We start from the raw sequence: 21,521 nt of genomic DNA on the forward strand, positions 1-21,521 counted from the left end.
TGAGTCTCATTGAAAATGACAGGCTATAAATGAAGTTGTATTATCATCATCATCCACCCATTAAGCCACCATTAAGGGACAGGACATCTCCCTCCTTTCAATTGACAATATTAGATACAGAGATCTCATATGACCTGCTTTTTAGCTAAACAAATAACATGTCAGGGTTCTGTTCCATAACTGCATTTTATGGGACTGAATAGAAGCACAGAGAGGAAGATTCTAGACAAAAAAAAAAGGACCTGAAAGGAAAGAAGCAAAAGTTAAGCTGCCTCTCTCTATGTGTTCTTCTTCCACTCACACAGATCTCTATACATTGTTTGGGTGGAGGAAGAAGAAGAAGAAGAAGAAGAAGAAGAAGAAGAAGAAGAAGAAGAAGAAGAAGAAGAAGAAGAAGAAGAAGAAGAAGCCGCCGCCGCCGCCGCCGCCGCCATTTGCCCTAGCTGTCATGAGGGGAAGCACAGATACCCATATGGCACATGCATGTTTCTCTAATTGAGCAAACAGAATCTTAGGAAGAAGCCTGAAAACTGGAAAAATAAAATGGGAGTAAAGGGTTAACACATCCTTCCACAGTGCTGCCACCATGCTCTAATTCTTTCCTCCTTCCAGTTGCTATTTACATATAAAGCAGTGTGGGAGACCATATCACATATCTCCAGCCATTATTCTAGCTAGCCCATTAGAATAAAAGGGAAGAAAGATGGTAATTCAAGTGATCAGTAAAAAAATTTCAATGACGCCAGTATCCCTACTTAAATTGTTAGGCAATTTGTATTTGTGTGATGTTGATGCCATAAATTTTAAACAGCGGCTGCTTAAACACCTCTAAAGGTTAAATCTTATTCAGCTAATCTGTACGTTGGAACAAGTAACTGTCACATGCTTAACCTTTTGCAGATTAAAACTGTCTGCATAAAAGATGTGAAATGATTATTGTTGTAATTGTTGCAAGTAGATACCACGGCATTTGGTGGCAATACATCTTTTCTTCTGAGCAGCAATTTTATGCCCCAGGTTACTTGCTTGTCCATGGCTGCGATAAAAACCACTGCCTTTCATGAGAAATTATATTTCAAGGCACCAGAATTGCTGAACTGGTTTCAGTAAAAAGGTTATTAGTTATAAGAGGAAGTTTCAGATTTTTATTAAATTAATCTCAAGTATGTCAAATGTATTAAATATGGGCACTGACTTTTCAGAGCAATTCAGAGAACAAGGAAGAAATGTTTTTTTCTTATTTCACAGGAGCTGCAAATAATATTACTAAACTACCTTTTTCCAAAACTGTGTAGAAATATAACGGTTCATTTGAACAGCCATCAGAACTGGTAGCAGGTACTATTAAGTCTGTACACAAAGGGATATAAGGCATTTATTTACGCAGAAACACAAGAAAATGTAATATGAAATACCAAAATACTGAAGTCACCACCCCAGTTCCTCCAAAGGAAATAGATTTAATTTTTTTTAATTAAAGGAAGACTATCTAACAAATACTAAGATTCTGTAAGCTAAGGAGGAATAGATGGAAGTGTGTTCCACCACTGTCAGTAAAAGGGTCATTTTCAGGACACAGTGAAAGAGTGCGACCTGTGTTTTGCTGCAGCTCAGCTGCTATACTTCTACGGCCCCAATGAATCTGAGTAGAGAATGCCAGCTATGTCATACAGTAAATTGTCATGTGGATTTATCCATTCTGTATCCATTAAGTCACCCTTGAGAATAAGCACTTATGAGCACTCTTTGAAAGACGTCTCTTTACACATTAAAAAAACTGAGAGGAGATAAGGGAAAGCACTGATTCTGACAGATCTGAAAGCAAGGGGATATTGTGTAAAAATTCACAGACACAACATTTAATTCTGTTCAGTATTAGTTATGCAGATAATTCTATAAAAGCAGACCCATTCAAAATGGCTCTATTAAGTGCCAGGTGGGAGAACATTCTGTTCTTGGAGGGGGAAATAGCTTTCTAGGCTTTTTTTAAATAAAAACAGGTCAAAAGATAACACTGTAAACAAGTCAATCCAACTACTGGGTTAAAAGAGATAATCCTAGTAATTACTTATATGCAGTCTCTATTTAAGGGATCCTCAGCCTTTCTGAGTCCATAGGCACATCAGGGATTCTGTCACAAGATGGGGGAAGGGAACCACAAAATCGCTATTATAGGAGATGGAGCCGATCTCATAGGGAGGAAAGAATACACTGGAAAAGGAGTGATAGAGATACCAATACTGATAGAGATAACAGACTAATACTTTGTTGGGAACTGCCACCAAAACAACTTTATTTTAATCAGCACAGCCAATCAGATCTCCAATGGCCAATCAGAAACCCTGCTGGTAAAGAGCCCCTCCTGATCCCACACCTTTCTAAAAATACTTGGTGGGTACTAGGGAAGTTGACAATGGATGCTATAGCACCCAAGGGCACACCTTTAAATTATCTGTAACGTTGCCCTGAATTAGGAGAACTTATCACACAGCATTTGTCAGGGAATTACAGATGAATACTTTCACTTTACGAAATTCTCATATGCATAATTGATAAATTACTTGATAGTAAATGATAACCTGCATTTTTCTACTAATATTATATTCAGCTCCTTTCCTCAGAGCCATTTAATATGAATATTTAAGAAAATCTAAATTACCTTCAGGGTTGCTATAAAATCAAATTGACAATGAAGTGATTTAAATAATTTTTCACAATGTACTTCATTATGCATAATTTCATCTGAAAAGCTACTTCTGTTATATTGGAAACTCAGCTATCAATACAGTACAATATATCTAGATCCATACAGCAAAGGGTAGATAGTCTTTAACACAATAAAATACAATTTAGAGCAAGGTCAATAATACACTAACCTTTGTTAAGTTATTTGCCTCAAAGGTTAAATGTTAAAACTTTATATAATGGATCCTGTTGCTCATAATTCATAGGTAATTGTTAACTGCCATCTCCTCACGGAAATACTATGGCTATAGAAAATGTTATACAGAGCTTAGGGTGCCCTTCTACAACCACTAATATGGAAGTAAACCCCTCTGAATACAGTTGGACGGAGCAAACATACATGGATCATTGTGTTAATTATATATTGTCTTAACCATATCATACAGAAACATTTTCCATTCTTGGTCATAAATAAGTGAATAATCCATGTAACAATTTGGATACAACCCATACCGTTTAGCAATGGAAGTATCTGAAGAACTAGCTAAGCACGTATAAGAGATTGTCTGAAAGCTAAAACTAGATTATAAATTCAGATACTTTTCAGACCTGCATAACATATAAACTACCATATTCTCAGAAAATGATCCTTGCTTGGGGGAGTGCAGAGAGGGTGAGCATAAGGAACCATTCAAGATAACTGATCAGGCCACTAATTGCAGCATTTGAGAAAAATCTCAATTCTGTCAAGTTTACATCAAAAACAGCAAACATAAAAGTATGAGTTATAAATCAAGGAGAGCAACCCCTGAATGATTAGGCCCTTCTGATTTGATATTTTGATGGAATGCTTATTTTATGTCATGAGCAAGTCCCTGGGAGAAAAGGAATCTGACGTGGAGCCTGAAGGCACTGTGGACCAGGATCTGCAGGCAACAAAACTAGCTCCAAGCCCTGTCCTGCCAGCCAAGGAAGAACCAGCTCCAAGCCCTTCCCTGCCAGTCAAGGCAAAGTCAGCCACAGAGCCTGATGCCGTGCATCTAAGACAGCCATCAGTTACCTCAGATGATCTGTGTAATGAGCCAGCTGCAAAGACAAAAGCAGCAGTGAAGAGCTAAAAAGAGAAGTCCTTGAATTGCTGCTAGGTATGGCAGAAGGCTCTGTGAAATGGAGACATCTGCATGCCAGTCCTTGCAGGATCCCGGCTTCATTAGCCAGGATCTCCTATATAAACTGTCTTGGGCTTGGCTCTGCCTAGGTGCAACAGTGTGTTTCACTGGAAAGCTCTATGTACCAGGTGGTTCCCTGCTCCACTCCTTGTACCTATGTGCCTAGCCTTCCTGCCTGCTTGAACTCCTGGATTTGCTTGATTCTGGACATATTTGCTTGCCACTGCCTTGCCTTTGAACTGTCTGATGACACCTTTGCCTTGACCTTGGCTGTCTGACCTCGCCTTTGGCTGCTACCTGCCTTGACTTCAGTCAGTCTAACGCACCATAGCTGATGCCTGCCTGCAGCACTGTTTATCTTAATGACCTATTACTGATTCTATTAGTTGACCTTGTGTAAATGTCACATTCCCTGTTCAGACAATAAAGCACTTGATTGGTTCAAGGCTTTTATTGAAGACATGTCAGGAACATAGAAAGAAAGTTCTGGCAAAAACCATGCCGAACTCCTGATAATATGAGTGTAAGATCACCACCCGCACATGAGAAGCAGACAGTTCTCATTTTCCGGCCTGGAGTCTCTTCCCAGCAGCAGAACTCCAAAACCACAGCTAGAAGTGATAATACTGCACCTGCGAAAGCAATTCCTCCCCCCCTCAAACAGTATTCATAGTTGAAAGATGGTATACAACTGAACTACTTACTTGTACCCTTCTTTGTTTTATTATCTATCTGAAATAAACTTTCCTTTCTGAGAGGGGAGAGTCTTACAGTAAGGTAGAACATGAGTAAAATTATAATACATTTTAAATACTGCCTGCATAAGCAGCTTTCTATCCTCTTTATTCCCAATAAGTTTACTCCTTATTCTTACAACTGAGTGAAAGAAACAGTTATATATGTACAGCTTGCAGGCAACAGCTCTATGAACACTTTGATAAACAAATTGTTATTAACTCCCAAGTAGACCTTTTTAAGTTTACTCTCAGTCTTCTCGGGCATCTATATCACATAAAACTTTACGTCCTTGAAGACATCAGCAACAGAAGGAATAATTTTGATGAAGTGCTGCTTTCAAACAAATTTACTTAAATTCTAGGGTTGTGAGGGTTCCTGGTATGGCAGAAAACCTCCCACTGGTAACCAACTCTTCCCACCACTGCTTCATCAGCTGTGGGAGAAAAATAAATTTAAAAAATCACTGATGGCATTACATCAGTTCTGAAGAAAGTGCTGTCACAACACTCTTTAAGAACTACCAGAAACTCTGTGGTTTTACTAGAGTTTCCAGGGATATCTAGAGCAACATGAAGTTGGTTCTGGGGAAACCCAGAAATGACATAATGTCATCACACTGATAGTGCGCCCCTGTCTCCATCCATCCCCAGCCTCTGGATGGTTGCCAGGAAACCATAGTAAAAGCTGAGGAGCAGTACAGTTTCAGAAGAAGGCAACATCTTGCCCATAACTGAATGTTTGATGTAGCCTCCATTGATGTTTCTTAGTATCAGAATTATATGGTGTTTAAGATCAATAGAACTGATAGTCAATAATTTTCATTATATTACATTAAATGTGAAGTATATTTACTTTTTCCTGCCAGATAGTTAAAAAGGAGTCTGAAAAAGCCTAAGAAATAAATTCAGAAAAAGCCTAAGAAATAAATTCAGAAAAAGCCTAAGAAATAAATTTTGAATGTAGCTGACAAAGCATTCCCCAAACAGCTCCAAACTGATATCATAAAGAGTTTCAGGAATTTTACTAATAAGGTATAAACAACATCAAAAATCTTCAGTTAAATCTTATGTTCTTATTAGTTTGCTGAAGACAGTGTAAACTGGCTGAATCGTGTTCCTTTCTCCACAGCTGCATAGAAAGTGATGTCTGAGCCAACATAGCCCTTCCTTAATGTTCTGTTTGTCCTGCTTCAATATGTGGGAGAAAACTAATTTCCCAAAGGAAACTATATTGTTCTAGCCTCATAAAGCAGTGAAGTTTTATTCACAATTTCAGAGTCCATTTCCTTCCTCACTGTCAAAGGTCCTCTGAATATTTTGTTTTAGGCTATGTTCAAACCAGCACAGAAAGAAGTAACAGGTTTAAATTAATCTATTAATCAAGCAATCCATTAATTGCAGATTAAAAATGTGGATTTTAATTGAATTTTAATCAGACTTGACACTAACAAAAGGGGTGCTAACTGCTGATGGGATTCATGTAAACAATTCACACATCTTTTGATCTAGCAGTGGGTTTAAGATAATTTTTGATACAACAAATCTTTTGTTTGTGTTAAAATGATGAAATAAATTACCTTAAGTAAGGTCGCTATATAGTCTACACTATAGTAGGATTTATCTTACACATAATTTGAAAGAAAAACCATTACTAGACTGCTATGTTTCCTTACACAATCTATAGATTATCACACTGTCTTTCCTTCTTTCTTTTGTTTCTTTCTTTCTTTTGTTTCTTTGTTTTTTCTTTTCATTCTTTCAGTGCTGTCTAGTCACAGCCAACCCAAAGCGTTTTCAAGGCAAGAGACGTTCAGAGGTGGTTTGCCATTGCCTGCCTCTGTGTCACAACTCTCGTGTTCTTTGGCTATAGCCCGTCCAAACACTATCCAAGGCCAACCCTGCTTATTTTCTTAGACATGTAATAATTGGGTTTGCCTGTTTTTTTTCCTTGTGGGAGTTCTTAAACTGTTATGCTTCAAACATTTCCTAACATTAGCAACATTTCTCCTGGTTAAATATTGCATTTCCTAGGCATACATTTTTATTAAACTGCCCAGGGATTAACAACCCTAAACCTGTCTGTCCCTTCACATATAAAGCAGGGGGTCTGATTTCTACAACAAAAGGGGTGTATGTGTAGGACAACTTCCTCTTAAATTCCACACACCTGCTACTTTTTTCTTAGAGCACAGTTCCTATGCAACAAGGTTACAGCAGACACACCAAGCAAAACAACCCACATTCATCAGCAGTTCACACCTTTTGATATAGGTAAATTGGCTAATCATGGATTACACAAATAGGGCTACTATCATCACACTTAGGTTGAGTGTTCCTGCAAATACAAGTATCTAAGAAGTCATAAAACTGAATTTTATCTTGGTTACCATACTGTAGTCTTTCTACTTATGGAACATTAGCACATTATGGTGGAGGATAAATTAAAATATTTGTCCCTCACTAATTTTAGAAATACAAGTCTCTAAAATTAAATTAAATTTTGAAAATATTTTAATCTTCCAAAAAAAAATCCCATATTTATAGCATAGTTGTTTCGTGTAGCTTGGTATGAAGAATGCCACTCACTCCTCCAGAAAATAAGGTAATACATAATTATAAATCTAAGTGTATGCTTGTCTTTCTTCCAGTATGGACTTTAAACCTGAAAGAGTGAATCTAGTGCTGAGTTTTCATATGACAGACTCCAATTCAAATCACTTACACCTCTAAGAAACTTGCTGGGCAGCCTTAAGCTAGTAATGTTCTCATTTCTTAACATGTCTCATAGAAATAAAATTAGACAAGGTTGTAACCTACACATATCCCTTGTAATATACTAGGATGGAAAAATGGCAGCAATAGTTACTTGGCTATGAATACAAATTCATCCTTTTCAGGATGCTGAGATATATTACAAGTGATGTTACTCCCAAAAACTTTTCCCTCATTCAAACTGTGAAAGAAGATTCTGTGCATGAGTGGTCAGTGATCAACAGCCTAGGCACCCCAGTGCTGCTACTTTGAAAAGATACTGTGCAAATGTTTTCTTATGTTAAATCACTCTTGCTGAAACTGTAATATTTTGAACAATGACAAATTATACAACCACACAGCCCAGTGGCGTAGCTCCAACAAGGCCAGGTGGGGCGCAACGTCCTGGGCAGAGCAGTGGAGGGGACATAGCCAGGCTGCAGAGGGGGCAGGTGGCACTGCGGCAGGGGCACAGGGCACACATGCGCCCCGGACACAGGCCGTTTCCCCACTCATCTTTTGTTGCGCGCTACTCGCTCCAAGTAATGCGGGTTCCAGCTGCACTCCCCACTACCGGAGCGGCGACAACACAGCTGCCCTGATTCTGCCGCCCTCGCGACCCCTCAGCATGCGTCATTTCTGTTCCTCTTCGGAACAGCGCCTTTTGGGAAACCCCGCGCGACTACCTGCAGTGAGGAGCATGACTGCGCGTTCAAAAACACCCAAAGCTTACAAAACCGTTTTGCCTCTGCTTTTTTAAAGGCTACAGTTCCCCTTTGCTCCGCCTTTGACACAGCCTTTTATTTGGTGACTTTTTCTAACCTTTTATGTTAATTATCCTAATCAATTCTTGCATATTACATGGTGGATGTTCTCTGTTGAAATCCAGAACCTTCTCATATTCTTGCATATAATCTCCCTTGGGCTGGGTAATTCATAAATAGGGATGGAATTCATAAGTATTTCTCTGCTATATTGAGACAAGGTACATGAAGACAGGACAAAACTCAAAACAGCTTTGAAAACACATCTCATAGAAGCTTACAATTACTGAGCTAAGGAATTCATGATTATTAGAACTAAATTGCAAATACCAATACAGAAGTCATATAAGATTAGATATTTTGGGCAACATTCATGTTCCACTGTACATTTTAACATACTACTCTAGTTATTTTACCAGATAATTTTACTATGTAATTTTACAAGCCAACTATTTTGCAACCGTTAACATCTTTTTCCAATTTAAGGAGGTAGATAATTTTCTGCTAGTAGAATGAAGAACTATAGAAGTTGTGAAGTTATCATTGGCATCACCATTTCTTCCACAACTTGAAACTCCTGTTCACTCTGGTTTTCCTTGTTTTGCTTTATATCCTCTTTAAGAACCAGGGAGAATTGCATACCTACTTTCTTTCTTTCTTTCTTTCTTTCTTTCTTTCTTTCTTTCTTTCTTTCTTTCTTTCTTTCTTTTAGCGAGGTCTGGAGGAGCTATGGCAGCTGAGGTTTTTCATCAAAGGTCAGCACACAGCACAGCTAACAAAGTGTCAATAAAATACATTCTGACAGCAGTAGGCTCTGGCTGCCAATGCTCAAGTAAGAGCTGTCCAACAAATTGGAAACCCTCAAAAAACCAAATCACAAATGTCCTCAATTGTACCATCCAGGAGATTGTCTGTGTGCAATTATGCACCCAAAATAATGTTTGCTCAACAGCTACAGGAGAGGATGACTACTGATGATCTACTTCTGAATAGAAGTCTAGAAATCTAAGGCAGGAATTGACTTGCTATATCAGTTAAGACAGATGTATTTTTCTGACTGTTGCAATACATATGATATTATAACTACAGCATAATTAAAGGAGTTTGAATAATTACACTGACATTTAGTAGTCAATTTGCAAGCAATATCATATGGCCAATTTTTGCCATTTTAATTTACACACAACTGCTAGCAGCTGTTCTGAGCAAAAAGTTAAAGACTGCATATCAATGGACAGAAGGGTGCAACTCTTCTTAGGATTAATACATGTTTAAGGAAGCATATGTACACAATACACAATAGTGTAGGAAAGATAACTCATTTTAGACTTTTTCTGCCATTTATGTTATCTACTATTTGTATAAATAGTAGATAACTATTTGTATAAAGGTTTGAAATATCTGTAAAGGTATTTATTTAAAATATTTGCTCAGCATAAAAAACATCTCCAAGACAGGATTTTATTGATTTATGGGAAATATTTGAAGCTATCAAAGCATTTAAAAGCAGTTAAAACCAATAATTGAAAATTAGCAGCAAACTGGCAATTAAAACAAATAAAACTAGAAAGTGATATCATTTATAAACCTATCAAAATCCAGTCAACAGAGACTTGGTTAAGAAACATAAAAACCTATAAAACCTTCGACAATGCAAAGACTAGAAAGAAAGATTGTGCTAAAGACAGAGATAAAAATGTCCAAGAGAATAAAAATTGCAGGAGGATATCTATAGTGTTGGCACCACAACAGAAAAGGCCCTTTCTTTGATGTTCATGCACTATACCAGGGGTCTGCAACCTGGGGCTCTCCAGATGTTCATGGACTACAATTCCCATCAGCCCTTGCCACCATGGCTAATTGGCCATGCTGGCAGGGGCTGATGGGAATTGTAGTCCATGAACATCTGAAGAGCCACAGGTTGTAGACCCCTGCAATATACTCTTCCCGTCAAGACACAGGACCCTCTGAAGATTACCACAATGAGCATACAGGTTCATATTACAGAAGAAAACCCTGAAGGTAATATGAACCAAGTCCACATAGGGCTTTATAGCCCATTGCCTAGAACAGGGGTCTGCAACCTGTGGCTCCGGAGCCGCATGCAGCTCTTTCAGCCTTCCGGGGGCAGGGCATTCCTGGGTGGGGCTGTGGCAAGGACGCAGCCGCTGCACTGGTCCTTGGGCAGGAAACGAATGCACGCTGGCGCAGGCTGCCACACACGCCAGTGCACTTCCTGCTAGACTGCTTCAAGTTCTGTGCACTACTGCTGAGAGGAGGGGCGTAACTAAGGCAAAAATCACGTGGCAAAATCACCAATTAGTAACCCCCTCTCGGCACACACAAATAATTAGTAACCTACTCTCGGGAACCTGTGAGAACCTGCTCGATCCCACCTCTGCTCCAGTCCTCCAGAGCAGTGCTGGAAGGAAAGGTGAGTCGAGGGGCCGAACCAGAGGCTGCTCCGTGCGTGAGGGTGCCGCTTTTTGCATCCCCTCCACTCACCTCTCCTTCCAGCGCTGCTCTGGAGGGCTGTAGGGACACGCCCATGCTACAGAGGAGGGATGGTGGCCCTGGGGTTGGCGGGTAGCGTGGGTGTGTCCCTCCAGAGCAGCCGCCATCCCCCCTCTGCTATCCCCGCAGCCGCCATCTCCCCTCTGCCCCACGGAGCAGGCGACTGTCTGCTCCATCGGCCAGAGGGGGTTTCCCTGCCTGGCGCCACTGCCTCCCGCATCACGAGAGGCAGTGGCACTAGGCAGGCCGCGGCCGCCATCCCCCTTCTGGAGCAGAGGGGGTTTCTGTGGAGCAGAGAGGGTTTCCCTGCCCGGCGCGGCTGCCTCCCACAGCACGAGAGGCGGTGGTACCAGGCAGGCCATGGCCGCCATCCCCCCTCTGCCCTACGGAGCAGGCAGCTGCCCCACGGAGCAGAGGGGGTTTCCCTGCCTGGTGCCGCTGCCTCCCGCAGTGCAAGAGGTGGCGGCACTGGGCAGGCCACAGAAGCCATCCCCCCTGTGCCCCACAGCGCAGGCAACTGCCTTCTCTGTCGGGTAGAAGGGGTTTCTCTGCCCGGCACCTCCACCTCCCAGCGCTGGAAGGAAAGGGGAGTGGAGGGGCCGAACCGGAGGCGGCTCCGTAGATCTTCGGGGATGTGGAAAACGTGTCCAAATTGCTCTTTAGATGGTAAAGGTTGCTGACCCCTGGCCTAGAACCACCCACTTCAACTAACCCTAGTTAGTGCTGCACAGAACTACTTCTGATAATTGGTTACTCTGAAAATACTATGAGACAACCCCAATGAAAAAAGATATAACGCTAAAAGCCCCCAACTCCCATGGTTAGATGAAACTCAACCAGCTACTGGAAAAGAGCTGACAGCAATTACAAATAGCAATATTCTTAATGACAACACTGGACATAAGCTAAAAGGACATTCAGCTGTTGACATGAATGTATACAAAAGGAAAGTCCAAAGCTGTTTGGGGCATATAGTAGGAACAAAGAACATAAGAAGTATTAATCAAGGTAAACTTGAAACTATAAAATGAATAATGGAATGTTTAAACACTGGAGTCCTGGTAGTGAGTGAATGAAGGTGGACTGGAATAGGACATTTTCTGTCAGAAAATTATGAGGAGTTTTACTTGGGGAATGACAAACACAGAAGAAATAGAGTTGCTCGAATAGTGAGGCGAGACGTAGTATAGGCAGTCAGGGGCTATAATGCTAAGTATGACTGAATAATGTCAGTAAGACTCACTGAAAGCCTCTCAGTATAACAATTATTCACATTTACAGCCCAACTACAGATAAGGAAAAAAATCAAAAGCTTTTATGCAAGTGTTCAGGAAGAAATTGATCAAATACCTAAACAAAATGTGCTGATAATTGTAAGTGTCAGGAATGCAAAAGTAGGAAATGAAGCAGATTTGGGATGGGAGCATAAAATGAAGCAGGACAGCGACTCAGAAAATTTTCCCATTACTCCTGCTTTCTGCCGCCCACCCAACAATAGTTCCTCCATCCGAGCATCTCTCTCTCTCTCTCTCTCTCTCTCTCTCTTTCTCAGTATGCTTTGGAATTAAACAAGATGGCTTCCTTCCAAGATCAGGCAACAGAACACCACAAAAAAGGGGGGCCCAGCAGGTTCCCTGGGGTAGGGGAAAGGATGCAGACATCTGCCCCAAAGAACCAGGAAGCAGCAGGTGGCCATTTTGGCAAATTGTCTTGGCAAGAGATACTTCCAGCAGGAAGATCCCTTTAAAACAAAAAACTGTGGGGAAAACCCAGCATGAAGGACACAGCCATGGGGTAAGTCCTCCATGTATTTAGAAACCTCAATATCAGGAAGTGAAGGACATGCAATAGCTCTCTTGTAACTGATACAAACTATGAAAAGGGTTTATCATATCAGTATAACTATTATTTTAACTAAAAAGTACTTGGGGAAGTCACTCAAATGGCAAAGAGGGAGGTTATCAATGAAATAACAAAGATTTCCAAAAGTAGTCTGTGTTTCCCCTTTCAGTCATAATGAACACACACAAAATTAATCTGTTATACTAAACATTTTCAAAAGATGACATCTGCAAAACGGAAAGTCCCACAGAAACATCCATGGGCAGTATTTGATGGAAGTAAATAATTAATACCCTCAAGGAAGTGTATTAGACATTCTTTATCCTGTTTTGTAGTCATTAAGAGCATTAAAATAAAATCTTTCATCTCACTGGCAAATATGGTGCACATTACTATGTGAAAGAATTTCTCACTTGTATTTGGCTGGGAAAATGTTGTTTTAACGTTCCCATCAGCTAGGGAAAGCAGTTTTCTTCAGGCAGGAGAATGGAATAATGGGAATTGGGGACAGATCCAAGACAGTCAAAGTCTTGTAATCTATGGCAGTTTTATTTTCTACTTTAATAGATTTTCTATCAAAATTAAGACCACATTGTTTCTCAATAAAGAAATTTAATAGTCTGAAACAGTGAACATTTACTTGATTTAAAAAGTGATCTGTACACCCAGATAATTATGCAAAGGATTACAACATAACAAGACGATGAAATTCTAGTTAATTTTTCAACTCATTTGTCCCATGTTTTCATTTGAATCTATCATCATTTGCCTTGTTCCCTTATCACATTTCTAATTGAACGGTGCCATCTTCATCGAACTATACTATCTCTTACACAGGAGAAGATGCATGGGGAATTGAGATGCCAACCTCCAGAAGGGGCCTGGAGATCTCCTGGAATTTCAACTGATCTCCGGACTACAGAAATCAGTTCTCCTGGAGAAAATGGCTGCCCTGGAAAGTGGATTCTGTGGCATTATGCTCCACAGAGATCCCTTTCTTTCTCAGGCTCCACCCCAAAATTTTAGCCCTAATTGTGAGGAAATCTTTTGCTATGTATTTGTTTTTTTTAAAAAAAACACAATATCATCTTGACTCAACGTAGCTTGTAAGGTTCTTTATAAATTTTTCTCTATCAACACTTTCTTAGAGATAATGGTGGTTCAGAATAACATGCAGAAAGATTTTGATATGATTTTGACAAACTCTTGTTAAACAGAGATTTTGACAAACTCTTTAAGTCATCTTTGGCAAAGGAAGGCAATAGATGCAAACAAAACAATCATCCTTACATTTCCTATGAGCATAAGTGACACAGGCTATGCCCTTCCTGAAACCCAACTTCAAAACCAAAGCTGAGTGACCTTTGTTGTGGATGCTGAAATTCCATTACAGGACCAAAATGTCACTGTCAGCGCAATGAAGGCAGCAGTACAAATGTTACCAAAGGTCATTTTTGCACAGTCCAAATATCCCGTGTTGAGCAAGGGAAATATCCCGGTTTTGCCAAGAAGTTCACACAGTTCCTGGTCCTAAAGTGGGTTTGCTCCATGATATTTCCCTCATCCCAGGATTTTCAAAAATCACCAGTTTGGCAATTCGTTTTTTAAAATCCCGGGTTGAACCTGCTACCATGCAAACATCATAGGAGCAGAACCAGTTTATTTTTCCCGCCCACCCACCCCTCTTTTCCACATCTGACGTCATGTCAGTTTTCAACTCTGCTGAGCCGCCAACCGTTGCAGCCCACCCTTCCCAAAACGTTCCCCCAAGCATGTTTTTTGCTCATGGTATCAACTGGTTGCCATTTTGCCTGGATTAATCAGGAGTGGAATCCCAAAATGTCCCTGTTTTCTTTTCTGTACATGTGCTGGTTGCTCAGCGCGCATAGCTAGGGAGATGTAAACTTTGGGCCAAATGTTAGTGGGCATATCACGGGGTGGGGTGTCTTGTTTTCCACAAAAATATGAGAACATGGTTGGGAATGTGCCTCATTGTTTTTGGCTGCTGCTTGCTGTGTTGAGGCTTGCGCTGGGCCCTACCCAGAACTGGAAAAGGTGGGACTTTGTTTTCCCCTCCTGCTGCCCAAAAACAACAGCCAATCAGAATGCGGGACAGCAGGGATGTTCGCGCATGTGCGGATATGATTTTCGGTGTACATACAAAAGACCCAGGCTCGTGCAAAACAAACTGGAGTATTTCCTCCTGGTCTTCACTCGATTCCTTCACAGAAGTGGGCAGCCACGTGAAGGGAGAAACCAGGATAAAATACACCAGGATTGTAAGAAACCAATTATAACCTGGTATAATTGTGCCGTGCAGAAACAGCTAAAAATGCATGCTTCCATATATGGAATATTATATTAGCTAAAACATACGCAGGAATGAGGTAGAAATGACATAATAGTGTTCTAATGTGGTAGGCTGAACTATACAGGTTAACACTGAAGCAATGGGAAGAGGACCAACATGGGCTGTACTCAAACTGGAGATGCTTTACACAGGCTGGGTGTGTAATCTCAAGAAGGCCATACATCTATGAAGTACTATCTATTACTAGATCCAAGAGGCCACAAAGAATAGTGATCACTGGCAGGCTGTATTATAGTTCAGTTCAGAATACTTGACCTTTAGCTACCTCAAAACTTCTACATACTTCATCTGACTGCCTCTAGGGCTCCAAAGATATAGATTGCTCACAAAAGGAAAAGCATACAATTTGATTCTGTGTATATTTGTTTTTTTTAAAAAACCCAAACAAGTTCAACTGGACTTCTTTCTTAATGAGCACAAGGACTGCCACCTTAATATTATGTGCGCAAACAGATATTGCAGTTGTTTTGACTTTCAAGCCCAAGGAAATGTTCTGTTAACTATGATAGGGAAGACTTGTGATGCTTAGTAAAGGCTTATGTAACTTTGTCATACCCAGACCTCAGTGGATACTGTTTGAAGGCACTTAAGAACATAAGAAAGAGCCTGCTGGATCAGACCAGAGTCCATCAAGTCCAGCACTCTGCTACTCACAGTAGCCCACCAGGTGCCTTTGGGAGCTCACATGCAGGATGTGAAAGCAATGGCCTGCTGCTGCTGCTTCTCCCGAACACCTGGTTTGCCAAGACATTTGCAACCTCAGATCAAGGAGGATCAAGATTGGTAGCCATAGATCGACTTCTCCTCCATAAATCTGTCCAAGCCCCCTTTAAAGCTATCCAGGTTAGTGGCCATCATCACCTCCTGTGGCAGCATATTCCAAACACCAATCACACGTTGTGTGAAGAAGTGTTTCCTTTTATTTGTCCTAATTCTCCCCCCCCCCCAGCATTTTCAATGTATCCCCCCTGGTTCTAGTATTGTGAGAAAGAGAGAAAAATTTCATGGGGGGCTATCTTCAACCCTGACTTGAATGGGAGACTACCAAGGAAATCTAGGATTGTTATGCAGAAGCAGGTATGGCAAACCACTTCTGAATGTCTTTTACGTTCAAAATACTCCAGGGTTGCCGTAAGTCAGCTGAAGATGGGAGATAAAAGGTAGATTAGTTGGAGAGGAGACCAGGAAGAAGAGGAAGGTGAAGATATTAAAGGTGCCAGCATGAGGAAAAGAAGAAATAGTGTGTGGTGGGAGATACAGAGGAGAGTGAGGGGCCACCTGCAAGTCCTTGTGGGTTCTCTACCAAGCACCTGGATCTGTCCTAGTCACTAGAATTGTCAGACTTTTCCTAGGAAGAGTCTGCTATGAGAAGGGAAGGAGGAAAAGCTGAAAACAGTGAAGCGGATAACAGTAGGTTGGCTGGCAAGATCAGAAGGACGTAGGAAAAAGGGACAGGCTATAGAGATTTCCAGGGAAAGGAAAAATGAAACAATGGATGAGGGTGAATCCCTTTGAAAAGGATCTGAAACAATGGATGTTTTGAAAAGGATTTGAAAAGGATTTGAAACAATGGATGAGGGTGAAATGAGATGCCTCCTGCAAGTCCATGTGGGTCCCCTACTTGTTCTTATACAAAATTCAGCAACTAGCAACCTATTATGGATACCTATCATTGTTATTTAACTCCAATCTCAAATCATTTTAGATATTATATTAATTATGTGTGTTAGTCACTCTGAGCCTGGCTGCTGCCTGGGGAAGAGCGGAATAATAAGTCCAATAAAATAAATAAATATTAGGGGACACATACCACAATGTTCTCTAGCTAATACTATTAGCAACATTCTAAAACACAATGCAAGTACTTGCATTGGGCAGCATGCAATATTATTTACAGAGTCTACCTTAAAAGTTTCGTGTTGAACATACAAAAACTGAGCATTTTCATACCAATAATTTTCCCAATACTTTTAATCATTTGTTGTGGTTGAAATAAGCATGAAGAGTTGCTTTTATAAAAGCATAAAAAGCAACGTTCATAAAAAGTTTGAAATTGGGTTGCTTTACTTAAAAGTAGAAGCTATCAAATGCCCTAAAAACCATTCCTTCTGTCACCTATGTCCCCAAATCCTTATATATTTCAAAGCACAGTAAGATGTCTTATTCTTGTTCCACAGAAAATTAAGGCTTCAGAGTGTTGCCCTTCACCACAAAATGACTTTCATGTAGATGTACATTTTCCCTTTTACAACAGCAACTGAGCTCTTTTAAAAGGATTATGTCAAGGCTACTGAACCCAAAATTAGATCTATTCGGTTTATTTTGGAGAGGCAGCACTTTGTTGAAGCCAGGAATCCTGAAAATTTCTAATGTTCATAATGGAGTGAGACATGAGAAGGGCAGTGTGATAGTGCATAAACTTTCTGCTATCACAGCAAGCCTGCAGTCCTCTGCATCTCAATGCAGCCACCCATGTGTATACCTGTGATGTCATCATTGCTAAAAAAATGTAAGTGTCCAGTATGCAGTATGACTGTTTTTCATTATGTCTCTTTTTCAGTTAATTACTTAAAGCTGTTTCTAAAAATGAATGTATTTATGATAAAATTATGTTTATATAAACTCAGCAATCTAGCCAACACCATGAAATAAAGTAACAAACTACATCTGTCTCAGTAATGGAGAGGTCAGTTTACAATGCAAATAACTCCATTGTAGGTCTTTTTCTATTAGAGTGGTTACATCATACTCTTCTTACTCCTGATTAAGATATACATAGATTTACTACAAGGATAACATAAAATACTCAGTTCTAAATATTTCCTTAACTCTTTATTTGTCCAAAGACTGCTATGAGAGTAAAAAGAAACAACAAAGGAAAAATAAGAGACATCAACAGAAATTCAAAGAAACACCTTTTATTATAGATACCTGGGATCAAACTAGATGTAGCTCTGGAGAGACATGCTTAGGATCTCCTACAGTTTTTAGCAAGCTAAATTCACCTGTATGTTAATTCTGAGGAAAGATGGTGCTGGGAATGTGCGAAGGTCAACTCTCTTCTACATACTATTTTCTCATTCTCAGTTGTCCTGTAGATTTGCTGTTTATTCTACAGGGAAAATGTATATGATATGTTACTGGTACATTTCCCTCCATGGGACAAATTGATTCTCAGGGGGTTTCTAGGGAAGCAGGTTTAAAATCCCTTTCCCCAATGCAAGTCTCCTTTCCTGAAGCTGCTACAGATAGAAAAAGTCAGACAGCCTAGATTATACATACCCAATTTGGCCAGTAGATCTCAGGTGCAAACCAAAGTGAATGCAATGAGTTCAGTGGGCCTTGTGTCCTTAGGATTGCAAAGTCTAAGCTAGCATGTGTTATTCACAAAAGGCTAGATGTGCCATTTTAGATCTACTTGAATTACAGTCTTCACAATACTCATACCTACTTAAAAATGATCAAAACATAATCTGTTCAGTACAACTACTCAAACAACTCTGTTATGGCATTTTAAATATTAATATTGCCTACAGAGAGGACATTTCCACTGCAAAGCTTCCCTTTGTTTGGAGAAAAAAATAACTTCAGACAAGCAAAGTAATATACTTCCTACCTTCTCTTGTTGCATGAAAACTGGTGGAATTTTAAGAAGTGTAAATGTACATGAAGCTTACAAAAAAAACCCTCAAAGTAAAAAATTGTGATATATAAAGAACTGATATATATAACTGAAAAACAGGTCCCCATCAGGAAATGACCACTGTTTAGTTTGGTAACATTGTCCATATTATATTTTTCTCATTAAAATTCCTCATAAAAGTAGTTTGCTATATTAGAAGTTATCAGTGACAGCAATCCTGCACCCATTTAAGCATCTGTGTGGAATTTCTGGAAATCTCACTAAATTCAATGGAGCTTTCTTCCAAATAAATGTACATAAGATTGAGGTCTTTAACCCTATTTAAATCATTGGCTTAAATGCTACGTAACTAAATGCAGGACCATAGCCACTATCATTTTGAAGAGCTAACATTAGAACAGTTTAGAAAGCAGAAACAGATAGAAACATGTAATCATGGACTCAGACTGGATTATACACTCGCTTCAAAAAAAAAATCCTCATCCTAAGAGGCAATAAAGAAAATTGACTGTGTTGGCATGTCATTGTAATGAACAAGAACTACAAAGATTTCACCACTTTTGGCAAATCCACCACATCACCTAAACCACACAAATTCCCATGACTGAGGAGCAGAGGAAGCACCCAATCAGCTCTTGCAAATGAAGGAGAAGAGGGGAACTGAAAAGAGCTGTCATGCAGCAATCAAGCCGTGACTTAAGATGTGTGTAACCAACACTAAGCTGCACGCATTGTGCCTTCCTTATATCCAGATCATACAAATTGTCATTAGTTTAAAAGCAGCCTTTAGTCTCTTATGGAACACAGACGCAAAAAGGTTAAGTTGTAAACATTGTAAACAGCAGGAAAACTGGCACCTTCTGGTACCCAGCAGTGGAACAAGTGCCTGTGCTTCACAAGCAAAGCCCCACCACCACCACCACCACCCCCCACACACCACATTATTTAGACCAGATGATGAACATTAGTATTATTGTACTACATTGTTGAAAAGAGTGAGAGAAAGGAAGAAAACAAGCATCAAGGTGCCAAGCTTTAGCTGCAGCTACTGGACCCGGTCTTGAACTGCTAGCACTTTGGATCATGGTGAGGAGCCAGAGATTTCCACCTAGAGTCATTAATGGGATTTCTAGAAATGGTTTCTGATTGCTGCCAATTGCTTCTTAGAAATGCAGCATCTTCTACAGACTCCAATCCAGAATGTGCCAGGCTCAGAAACAGAGGTCAAGAGCAATGAATTGAAGGGGTGAAGGATCGGTGGCTTCCAGGGAGACAGCAGGAAAAGGAGTGGGAGGAACAGGAATACGCTCCCCCCTCCGTAAAAAGGGAAAGAGAATTGTCACACTGAAGGATGCAGAAAAAGGGACTAGAAGTGAAACGGGGCGGGGACCGGAGAACTGGGGGGAAAACATTGGTTCTGAGCGGATGGAGTTAGGGTGAGGGAAAGGGCAGCGATGACACGAAAGCCAGCCACAAAAGGGGTAGCTAAAATTGGGGGGAGGGGAGGGGAGGGGGGAATTCCGCAGGCAAGGAGATAAGAGAACAATCAGTAAAGGGGAGAAAGGGAGTTTTTCCTCCTAAATAAAAAAAAAGACACACATTCCGTCTCCTTGGGAAGGGACCATTGCCTCCTGCCCTCCCCGAAACTCCGGGCAGAAGTGAAAGACAGAAGAAGAATTTCCCCCCCCCCCCCCCCCCGCGACTCATCCACTCACTCCCACCCCCCGCGTAGTTTGCAAGGCAGAAAACCGCCCTCACCAGAGAGAGTCCAGGTCCCATTCCTGAAGGAGAGCTAAGTCGAAGCTGTCCATGGTGAGGTCGCCCGAGCAGCAGCAGGAGGAGGAGGAAGGTGTCAGAGCTGCTCGGCTGCAACCGCACCGCGGCCAAGGTGCATCTTTGCAGCGCCGCTGGCGGGCGGCCGAAAGGCGACGAGGAGAACCTGGGCAGGGAGGCGGCGGGGGGGGTGGGGGGAGGGCGTCAGCGCGTCCCTCCCTCTCCCACTCCTGTGTGAGCAGCAGGAGCCGCGCAGAGAAGGTCCTCGCGCAGCTGCCGGCGTTCTTCCTCGGCGCCCCCCGTTCGTCCTTCCACCGCCTGCCTCGCCTTCCCTCCCCGCCTTCCCTTAGCGCGTGGCTGGCCCCGGACCGCCGCAGCCGCAGCAAGAAGCCCTCGGCGGCTCCTGGCGGTGGAGCGCAGCAGGAGAAGCCGCGCGCCTGGTGGCCACCTGCTTTGTTCCCCGTCTGCGCTGGAGCCTCGGTTTATTTTAGGACTGGATTCCTCTGAGTTTAAAGCGACAGAGCGTCGGAGGGGAGGGGGCGGATTAATTCAGATGGCAAACAAACTGGCTTACTTTTATGCCCTACGTAATATTGGGTTGTTTTACAGATTTTTTTTTTCGGTGGGAAGACTTTTAGAAAAGGCCTCCTGACAGCTCTGGCTGTTGCTCATAAAGAGAAACCCCTCTCTGTATAAGAGAAGCCAGCTGACTGGAGAGTCCACATGGCTCAGGAACAAGCCCAGCTCAACACCTTCTCTGTTGCTGTCAGCCTACACTAGAGGGGCCACTCAGCTCAAGGCCCAGCCATGCAAATCCCAAGTGTTACACCTCTTGTTTACTCAAACGTGGGTGCCTGCCCCTATCATCTTTCCCTCAGGTCATCCCAACCTTTCTGGCATGTCTTGATGCCTTGGGCTGTGCTAGCATACCCGTATGGCCTCAGAGGTAGTCTTGAGGAACTGCAAGCAAGGGCACGAATGGGATGGAAAATATGGAAGATCCATGAATCCGATGTTCCAGAAACAGTCTGAACCCAGGACAGGGAACTGTGAGAATGAGCATCCTCTCTAAGTTGTGCAGACATTGATTTTATGTACATTTCCACTAATTGCTTCAGCATCCATTTACCAAAAAAACAAGCCAATTAAATCAGTGAAGCTATTTGCTGTCGGTGACAGCTGCAGTGTAAGACTTAACATCTTAAGCATGCCTCAGTTGGGCAAGACATTCTAAAGTCATTATCTTGACTGGATCATAATAAAAGGATTAAT

General features: G+C 41.3%; 1 protein-coding gene across 4 annotated transcripts in view; it reads right to left on the reverse strand.

The window, feature by feature from the left end:
- Positions 1-20,591, reverse strand: part of AFF3 (AF4/FMR2 family member 3) — a 306,895-nt gene extending 286,304 nt beyond the window's left edge. For 3 of the 4 annotated variants that reach the window (XM_048494122.1, XM_048494123.1, XM_048494121.1), the window contains exon 1: positions 20,235-20,591. In XM_048494122.1, coding sequence (XP_048350079.1) covers positions 20,235-20,287 — 53 coding nt within the window. In that variant the 5' untranslated portion in view covers positions 20,288-20,591. The remainder of the gene's footprint in view (positions 1-20,234) is intronic. The other variant, XM_048494124.1, reaches the window with a different exon arrangement.
- Between the last annotated feature and the right edge of the window lie 930 nt (positions 20,592-21,521).

This window comes from Sphaerodactylus townsendi, linkage group LG04, assembly GCF_021028975.2.
Source record: "Sphaerodactylus townsendi isolate TG3544 linkage group LG04, MPM_Stown_v2.3, whole genome shotgun sequence".
NCBI classification, from domain to species: Eukaryota; Metazoa; Chordata; class Lepidosauria; order Squamata; family Sphaerodactylidae; genus Sphaerodactylus; species Sphaerodactylus townsendi.